This window comes from Urtica dioica, chromosome 12 (genome assembly GCF_054948205.1).
Source record: "Urtica dioica subsp. dioica isolate 48M chromosome 12, U.dioica_male_clone48M_v1_H2, whole genome shotgun sequence".
Taxonomy (NCBI): domain Eukaryota; kingdom Viridiplantae; phylum Streptophyta; class Magnoliopsida; order Rosales; family Urticaceae; genus Urtica; species Urtica dioica.
In genome coordinates, this window is record NC_142767.1 from 14,257,953 (window position 1) to 14,267,553 (window position 9,601).

The 9,601-nt window shown below is 31.3% G+C and overlaps 2 protein-coding genes across 2 annotated transcripts; both read left to right on the forward strand.

Moving 5' to 3' along the window:
- The first annotated feature begins 2,928 nt into the window (after nt 1–2,928).
- On the forward strand, nt 2,929–5,207 carry LOC149379374 (LOB domain-containing protein 1-like). The gene is made up of 2 exons (XM_089602807.1): nt 2,929–3,316; nt 4,558–5,207. Exons 1-2 carry the CDS (start codon nt 3,014–3,016, stop codon nt 4,882–4,884), a joined length of 630 nt encoding a protein of 209 aa, XP_089458933.1. The 5' UTR covers nt 2,929–3,013; the 3' UTR covers nt 4,885–5,207.
- A 2,323-nt stretch (nt 5,208–7,530) lies between these two features.
- ATPQ (ATP synthase D chain) lies at nt 7,531–9,394 on the forward strand. Its single transcript, XM_089604258.1, has 5 exons — nt 7,531–7,813; nt 8,007–8,088; nt 8,752–8,816; nt 8,897–8,983; nt 9,069–9,394. Exons 1-5 carry the CDS (start codon nt 7,643–7,645, stop codon nt 9,168–9,170), a joined length of 507 nt encoding a protein of 168 aa, XP_089460384.1. The 5' UTR covers nt 7,531–7,642; the 3' UTR covers nt 9,171–9,394.
- The last annotated feature ends 207 nt before the right edge of the window (nt 9,395–9,601 follow it).

The following is a 9,601-nucleotide window of genomic DNA, read 5'->3' on the forward strand; positions in this document are numbered from 1 at the left end:
AGTGAAAAAAAGACTCACAATGATTAAAATGAGCTGTACTTGTTCAACTTCAAACAAAACCCTAACAAAACTTATTAAATTTTCTTGCCCGACATAGACAAGATTTAAAATACTCTTTATATATAATAATAAAAAAAAAGATATAAAATGTTCGCATTAAACATTGTTATGCATTGATAAATGGGAAAATATACTAATGCATATAAGACTAATTGATGCTTATTTATATATTTATCAACTAACTTCTGTATTTTTTATTTTTTGTGGGGATATGTAGTATGTTTCAATTGCTATTACTTACATAACACTTTATAATTTCAAGTATTTGTTGATAAAATGAAGGAGGTAATTCAACTAACTTCGGTCTGGTGGACTATTTTTTTAATAAAATAAAATTGGAAAAATATCAAGAGTATCCCTCGTATTTAATCTAAATGCGAGATTTTATCCATTCGATTTCTAGAAATATCGGATATATCCCTTCATTTTAATATAAATGACATATACCTCCCTTAAAAAAATGTTATATTATAAATATCATCATTTTCGTTTATTTTTTACAAAAAAATAATTTGAACTCCCCAAAATACCCTTAATCAAATTATTTTTTATTTTTTATTCTATATACCAAAAAATTAAATTTAAAATTTTCTTTATAAAAAGTTAAGGATTTTTTTTTATAAAGAGAGATTTTGATTTTTTTTAATAAAATAGTAAATAAATATTTATTATATTAAGAGTATTTTGGGGAGTTCAAATTATTTTTTTTTGTAAAAAATAAACAAAGATGGTAATATTTGTAATATAACATTTTTAGAGGAGGTATATGTCATTTATATTAAATTGAATGGATATGTCTAATATTTCTAGAAATCTAAGGGATAAATCTCGCATTTCGATTAAACACGAGGGTTACTCTTGATATTTTCCCAATAAAATTTGACCTATATTTTAAAAACGAAAGCGGGCTATTAGGCTGTTGGCCTAATTGCCTTCTATAATTTTTGTGCATGATATTTAAAGGTTATATATGTAATGTCTATTTAAAAAAAAAAATTAGTTCATGTTTATATGAAGGTCACAAATTCCTTTTAAATTTAAATATATATGTGTGTGTGTGTGTGTCTATATATATATATATATATATATATATATATATAATATAATGGATACAAGTCGCAAGTATATGTATGTGGACTATAGTGTAATAAATAAAAAGTTGTTAAAATGATTAAAAAAATTAATAAATGAGGAATGTGTTTTCTTTTTTTGTTTGAAAAAATTGAGTATTGAGCTAGATGAACATAGTGTTTAATTTCATGAAAATTGTATTTTAGAATATAAGATACTGCAAATTAAATTTTATGGGTTGAAATACTGTCGATGTATTTTTTTTTCTCTTTTTATTTATAAAGAATATAATAATTGTATGGGGACAAAACATTTTAGTAATATTGTACTCAAAGTTTCTAATTAGACATGAGCCAAACTGAATGCGACGAGATTTTTTTAGTTATTATCAATAAATCGAACTAATTCTCCAGCTCCTTAAACTTAATAAATTATAAGAATCTTTTATTTCAGATAGGGTGAATGGTTTAGTTTCATTTCACTAAAATAGTCTCTTATGTTTGATATTATATCTATTGCCGTTGATGTACTATATTTGTTTATTCCGAGCACCCAACATGACGTGAGATTTACAATTCATTCCAATCATAAAAAATATACAAAATATAAAATAAAACGTGAACTAAATAGAATGCCTCTCTTATATATATCTAGTAGGATCACTCACTGTTTTATTCCTCGTTTTTCTCCTTTCACTTTTACTGAGACAATTATTTGTAATAATTTAAGGGAAAGAAACTTTCATATCTGCAAGTTAGCATCATTAATGAAATCAGTACGCCGGTACCAATTTTGTATCAGTTGAAAATAAATATTTGTTCTCTTAAAGTACCATCCAATATATGGTTATTTCAAAAAAAAAAAAAAAAAATCCAGTTATATGTTTATGTCTAATAAGATTGTTATGGAACATGTCCAATTTTGTATTGGCTTTAAATTGCATATCAACCTCCTAAAAAATCGTCGTAGGATTTGGTTATGATGTAATCGAATGAACCTGTCGTATGATCGTCAAAGTGTTAATTTTTTTAGAAAATTACAACTCTCACGAGAGAAACTAATTAAAATGTCCTCCATAAATAAGAATACCTTCTTCTTTCTTAGCTCCGAATTCGAAATTAAAGTATTCTTCTCTCGGAATATTTTCAGGTGTACTAACTTTGGCATACTTTAATATGTTTCAAAATAAAACCTATAATCTTCACATAATCTTCAGACTTGTATTACCTTCAATCTCACAAGATATGCGAGATAATTTCTCAACTATCAGTTAAAGTAAGATCGCTTGTCTAAGTACGATATGTTAGTCTGACTTATGAGATATTGGAATATAATTCAAGCACATATTTATGTTAGGAATCCGCAATTAAAAACAATAGAATTATCAATTGTCTATAATATATCATAGATTTTCGGTGTCAATTAATTTGAGATGATACCTTATAATACAAAATCAAATCTCAAATATGAATCATATATTTACTGAGTCATATTTTTTCGGCGCATTGGGAAGTTGACCACTATCAATTTGACTCACAATCTAAAAGGGAAAAAGAAAATAAAAGGTAACGTTCTTTTTTATATTTTTAAAAATAGTGTTTTTTTTTCTAATAACAAAAAAAAATTAGTGTCTTTATGCTGCTGAATTGTCCTCTACGTTTTGCTTAGTGTTTATTACGTCACAAATAAATTACAAAAGTTACGTCAAACTTTACTAAATTTCTCTCTTACCCAAAGTCTTTCCGCGGGCTATTGTCTATATATACACTAACCCCTTCATGTCTCGCTTTCCAAAACCACACAACAAAGCTAATCACCAAAACCCCAATCAAACCCTAAAGTCTCTCTCTCTCTCTCTCTCCAAAGTCCAAACAGAGGAAATATGGAATTCAAAGCCAAAATAGTGACGCCACCGAGACTGACCGTGGTCTCGACGGCGGAGATATCCCCGTCGTCGTCGTCGTGTCAGACCACAAATTCATCGCCAGAATCGAGGCAGTCGTCGTCGCCGATGAGTGAAGCACCGCCGTCGGTGGTGATGAGTCCGTGCGCGGCGTGCAAGATTCTGCGGCGGCGATGTGTTGACAAGTGCGTTCTGGCGCCGTATTTCCCGCCAACCGACCCTCTCAAGTTCACCATCGCCCACAGAGTCTTCGGCGCCAGCAACATTATCAAGTTCTTGCAGGTTTCACATCTATTCTTTATATATAAAAATTTCTCTTCTTCTTCTTCCATTTCTCCCGCCATTTGGAATTATGTGCCCGAACTGGCGGTTTATTTTCCGTGCTTAAAATGTATTTAATTATAATGGCATTGACTTCATGATGTTTAATTAGTTATTGTTATATTATTTTGACGCAAGTTCTATCATTGACATAATATAGTTTGAGTATAATTTTCTCTATATATATATATTCGATACACAAAATTACTTGAATAAATTATGTTGGACACCTTTTAGAACCAAGTTTATGATTAAATAGGTAAGTGGTTTAGTGATGATGGGAATGTTAAACCATAAATGGGTAAAAGTCAAAGAAGGAATATTTGTTACTGACTATATATATATATATATACATATATTTTTAATTTTCTGTTTTACTTTTACTTTTAAAAAGTAATTGCCCACTGGATTTTAATTATAAACTAGATTAATAAAAGTATATAGGCAAAAAGATGAAAAAGTTTTAAAATGCTTGAATTGCTTTTGATTATATTGACATGTTTACATATAATTAGGGTAGTGTGTGTGTAAGGTGGGAGAGTCAAAGAGTGGGTAATCTTCGCTTTTAGATTAAGATTTAAAGTGTCATCCCTTTTGGGAAGTAAATAAGCATGTCCCTCTCACAGCTAAATCCCTCTATAGAGGTTCAAATTATAAACCAATAGGACTAATTAAGTCATGATCCATTAATTGCACACATGAAAATAATTATTTGCTTTCAAGAATTTTAAGTACGTGATGGTATCATGGTGGTCACTGCCATTCTAAATATAAATATATATATTTCTTTTATAAAAGAATAAATATCACGGTTTTGTTCACCTAAGCTTGACTAATAAAGAAAAGGATGCTTTTGTAGTCTTGTACTTCCTTGTCCATACAGTCAGCGGAGCCTAAATTATTCAGGACAACATATATATGAAAAAAAATCATATAATTTTAAGTTAAACATATAAAATCGATAAAAAAAAACATAAAATTTAATTTTCAAAAGTTCAGATTCATACATCCAATTAACATAGTGCCTAAATTTACATTTCACTTGATACCACAGCCACAAACATTCTTTTTTATCTAAAAGATGTACAAATATGCCCCTCTAAACTTTTTGTCGCATATTAATCTTATTAATTTAGATTTACGGTTTCGTCCTTAATACTAAAATTCTTAATTTAATTTTTAAATTTTTTGATTTTGATCAGGATATTCCGGAGAGTCAACGAGCAGACGCGGTGAGCAGCATGGTGTACGAAGCGAACGCGCGGATCCGGGACCCGGTGTACGGATGCGCGGGAGCCATTTGCCATCTCCAAAAGCAAGTGAGCGATCTCCAAGCCCAGCTGGCCAAGGCCCAAGCCGAGGCCGTGACTCTTCAGTGCCAAAAAGCCAACCTCATCGCCTTGCTCTGCATGGACGTTCCCGCCCCCGACTCCCCGCCCGCCCAACAACAACTCTTCTTCGGCGCCGACACCGCTTGCTTCCTCGACGACGCCGCTCTCGGCGCCGCGTGGGACCCACTATGGGCCTGATTTCGATTTTTTCATAACTAAAAGTTTGAGGGGATGATAAGATATAATGGGTCGAGGATATATTTTAATACCATACAAATATGGAGAATGATGAGGACGATGAGAGAGGGGACAGAGGAAAATATGTCTTGTTCTGAGTCTGTATAAGTTCTTGAATAATGTTATAACTGCTTGGTAACTTATCAATATACTGATATAAAAAAAATAGTTTGCATATTGATTTACGTATTATGTACCTTGTCAAACGGACCTCTTGACTAGAATTTTAATGTAAATGTTATTTTCTTTTACCATTTATGGAGCCTTCAAAGTCCTAAAGACTAGAGAGAATTTATGGAACCTTCAAAGTCCTAGAGACTAGAGAGAATAAATGAGAATTATATATAGTTTTTCATTTTTTCTTTGTGTTTTTGGACCATTTTTTTTTTACACACGTAGAAGATGTTTTAAGAAGATAATGATCAAACATGATCATAAACAATTGGATCATGTTGGAAAATTTATTAAAAAACAAATTGTAAAAATATTTCCTTTTTATTTTGAAATTGGCAGAATTCTTTGAAATTTTTCTAAATAAACTCCAAATATGATTAAAAATCCCACAAATTAACTCCAACAATGTATTCAGAATTATTTTTAATATACTTATGTTTTCTTTTATAGAGTTTGACTGACTAAGTAAATTTAATAAAAATTTAAATATGAATAAATGGATTCTAATTAAATCCATCAAAATCCAAAAAATAAAATGCATAAATCTTTTAAAACTATAAAATAAAACAATATGAAAACATGTTTATCATTAAATACTATATTTTATGACATGTTTGTCATTAAAAATTGTGTTTCATGACAAACATTTCATTAAATATTGTATTTCAATATTTTTGTCAATTCTATACACCACCAAAGATTTAGTCACAATACTGAACTAAAACTCATAAATTAAACCCGTCGTGAGATGAATCTTATCTACGCCACATAACTACTATATACTTCCCATTACTTCTGTTTTTTGTACTATCTTTTCCATGGGGGATTTTCTTAGTGAGTCAAGAATTATATCCATCCAATATTGACAAAAGAATATTACGTATTATTACAAATGTTCTAGACCGAAAAGTTTTTGGCACAATTTCGTCTCGTGAACAAACACAAAACTCGAGTATCCCCTTAATAATCTTTTTTGTGAATGCCAGGTACATAGTCAAATAACTCCTAAAATTGTACATATATAATAGGTGGCCCCGCCGCAGGTATAGGTGAGCGACAACCAATATCAGTATGTCTTTACTCTATCTTTGGCTATGCCTCTACCGATCCTCGAGGCTTTGCCACTTCTCTCGAATACTAAAGACAGTCGATGCCTTTACTTTGCTTCAAAAAACAAGGAGATGATAAGATAAAGGATCAAAAGAGGTAATAAGGGTCATTATATATATGGTTTTGGTTACCTGTAATTTGTAAGGGCAAAAACAAAAATAATGATGTTTATACCATACAAATGAGGAAATTGGGTTTAGTTGGGACACTATTTTAACCGATCATTTCATCTAAATTGTTCCATTATAAATTAGACATTCAAATTGACCATTTAAACTGTACATATAAATTTTTGTTCGAAAAGTTAATTTTTTTAACTGTTTATATTTTACCCAAATTTGTACACGTATATTTTTTGCAACTTGTAATACTTTTTTTTTATACTTATACAAATCATGAATAAATATTTTTTTATTAAAAAATTATACTTTTAATCAAAACGTCAAAAAATTTAATTAACAAAACAAATATTTAGTGATATAAGCTATAAAAATATAAGCATTTGCATTTTAGCCAACGTTTGATAAATTTTTCTTAAATAACCAAAAATGTTTCGTAAATAGCAAGAAATTTACATGGCTATTTACTAAAAATTGACGAAGCGTTGACTATTTATAAAACTTTAACGTTTCATATGGCTAGATAGCCCACTAGACCCTTAAAAAAATTGTATCACTAATAATAAAATTTAATTTTTGTGTAAAAAATACGTTTTTATACAAAAAATATAAATTCTAAGCAAATAGATGTTTTATTTTGATTTAAAAAAGATTGAGTCCGAACCGGGCTTGATGGCCTATACCCCAAGCCCAGTCAGGCTCTTCAACGGGTCTGGTTAGACCCGATCTTTTTTCAAAAAGAGTTCGGACCAACCCTAAATTTCTAAAAAATAGGGTCGAACTGTTTGTCCACGAGCTGCCCAGTCAAATTGATAGCTCTAATCGAAACTACACCTTGTTGATGTTTTCTCATATCTCTAGCAGTAACCATTTTTTGTAATAGCGTATTTATATTTTTATTAAAAAAATAATATTTTATAATTTATATTATAAGTTTATTATTTTGTGCTCTATTTAAATTTTTTATTTTTATGATTTCATTTATTTGGAAAAAAAAAAGTTCTTTATTCTTTGTAAAAACGCTATTTTGGAAAGTATTTTAAATAGACGCTATTTTAGAAATATTACACCCTAAAAGCGCTAGATTCGTAATGTCTCCGGATATATAAGATAGTAATAGAGACCGTATGGCCTATTCTTGGAAACTAGATTGGGCCTGATAGATAGTTGAGCCCAAAATACATGAGGCAGGTCTCACTCTCATTTATTCACGTAAGCCGATACACCAAACAAGACGAAACAGCCAGCAGCGAAGAAGAACAAGTTCGAATCCGAATCCGAATCACCGTCCATCGCCGATTCATTCGACGCAGAAGATGAGCGGTCCGGGGAAGAAAGTGGCCGAAATGACCTTCAAGGCCTCGAAGAACATCGATTGGGACGGCATGGCCAGGCTTCTCATCTCCGACGAGGCTCGCAGAGAGTTCGGTAACCTCCGACGTGCCTTCGACGAGGTCAACACCGCTCTCGAGACCAAGTTCAGCCTGGTTCGTTCCATTCGAACCCTATCCTTTCTATTACTATTCGATTGCGTTTTTTCTTGCTAGGGCTCTGGTGGAATTGCGTCTCTTTCATCAAAATTCAATCCTGTTAGGGTTAAATTGCACAATAAGGGAACAATGCATCAAACTGAAATTTGCAGTTGCGATCCGAATTTTTAATTACAAGAATTTGTTGCAGGAACCTGAACCGATTGATTGGGAGTACTACAGGAAAGGGATTGGATCTCGCTTGGTAGACCAATACAAGGAAGCATTTGACAGTATGTTGACACAGGGACTCTTAAATTCCTAATCATAATAATATATGATATCATTGTATCTTATTCTATTGTCTCTGTAAATCTTATAGGTGTTATATGTCTACACTTTAAATGATGAAAACACAAAAAGAAACTTCTTGTGCTTTACATTTGTTAGCGTTTGATAACAAATTAAGGAAATAGCACAAAATTTTCCCCTTTTAATTTAGTATTCAGGCATAAGTTAAGAAAAAGAAGCTGTTAATCAAGTTCATATAGATGATCACCTAAGATGTGTGTCATATTCTCCTTTCTGCGATATTTTTGATCGCTGATGAACAAACAAATGGGTGATTGAAATTGTTGGTTTCCTAACCTAGTTTAACCCTCTCAACAAACTATCCCCATTAATTCCCATTTTCATGGTAAATATATGTCTTATGTTCTTCTTTTATATTTTCTTTCTTGCTTTATGTTTTTTTCTTTCCGGGCATTTTTTTTTTTATATTTCCACGACCATATGACCTTCCCCGCTGAAGGTTTGGCTTCACCATACTATCTGTCAGTCCAGCCTAACATTTCTTTCTCAAGTTTTTATATATATATATATATATATATATATATATATATATATATATATATATTTTATTGTTATAATTTTCATTGTATCCTTACACATTTCAGGTGTCAAAATCCCCAAATTCGTAGACACAGTGACTCCCGAGTACAAACCGAAATTCGAAGCAATTGTAAGAGTCCCATCGATTTTTCCCTGGTTACAAAAACTACCATACATTCTGAACCTAAGCTGTTCATGTTTTTTTGTTAGTTGGCTCAATTTAAAGAAGCAGAAGCAAGGTCTTTTAAAGAGTCGGAGCGTATTGAGAAGGAGCTAATTGAATTAAAAGAGCTGAAGGTAAGGGATGATAATTTACGAGCATTATGATTCTCGTTTGTATTTCGTTTTCGTATTGACTGTAAACCCGACGTGTTGTCATCAGGAAAATATAACGACCATGACCGCAGAAGAGTACTTTGAGAAGCACCCAGAGCTGAGCAAGAAATTTGATGACGAAATCCGTAACGATTATTTTGGATACTGAGAAGACATGTGAGCCCACATTTCATTTCACATCTTCATGTTTATCAGAGAGTTTTTTCCTTCTTTTCCCAGTCTGATTAATAATAAAAAATAACCAAATTGTTTATTTGAAATCTGGTGATTACTCTCAGCTTGAAGATTTTTTGTTTTTATTGTTTGCTCCTTGATCAGCAACAAATTGAACTTTGTTCGCATCTATGAAATACATATTGTGCATTCCAGATCGTTACAGAATACATTATGAATTTAGGGCTACAGATTAGTGTTGTGACTATGTGTTCCTTTACAAGGACGATGAATGACATGTTTCTGGGCAGTAAGCTTTGTCAATACGCAGTGTTAGTAATTTAAAAAATAAAAGTTTAAAAGTTATGGTCTTATTCCTCCACCATAAATAGATTATGGAAGAGAACATAAATTATACATGTTTTT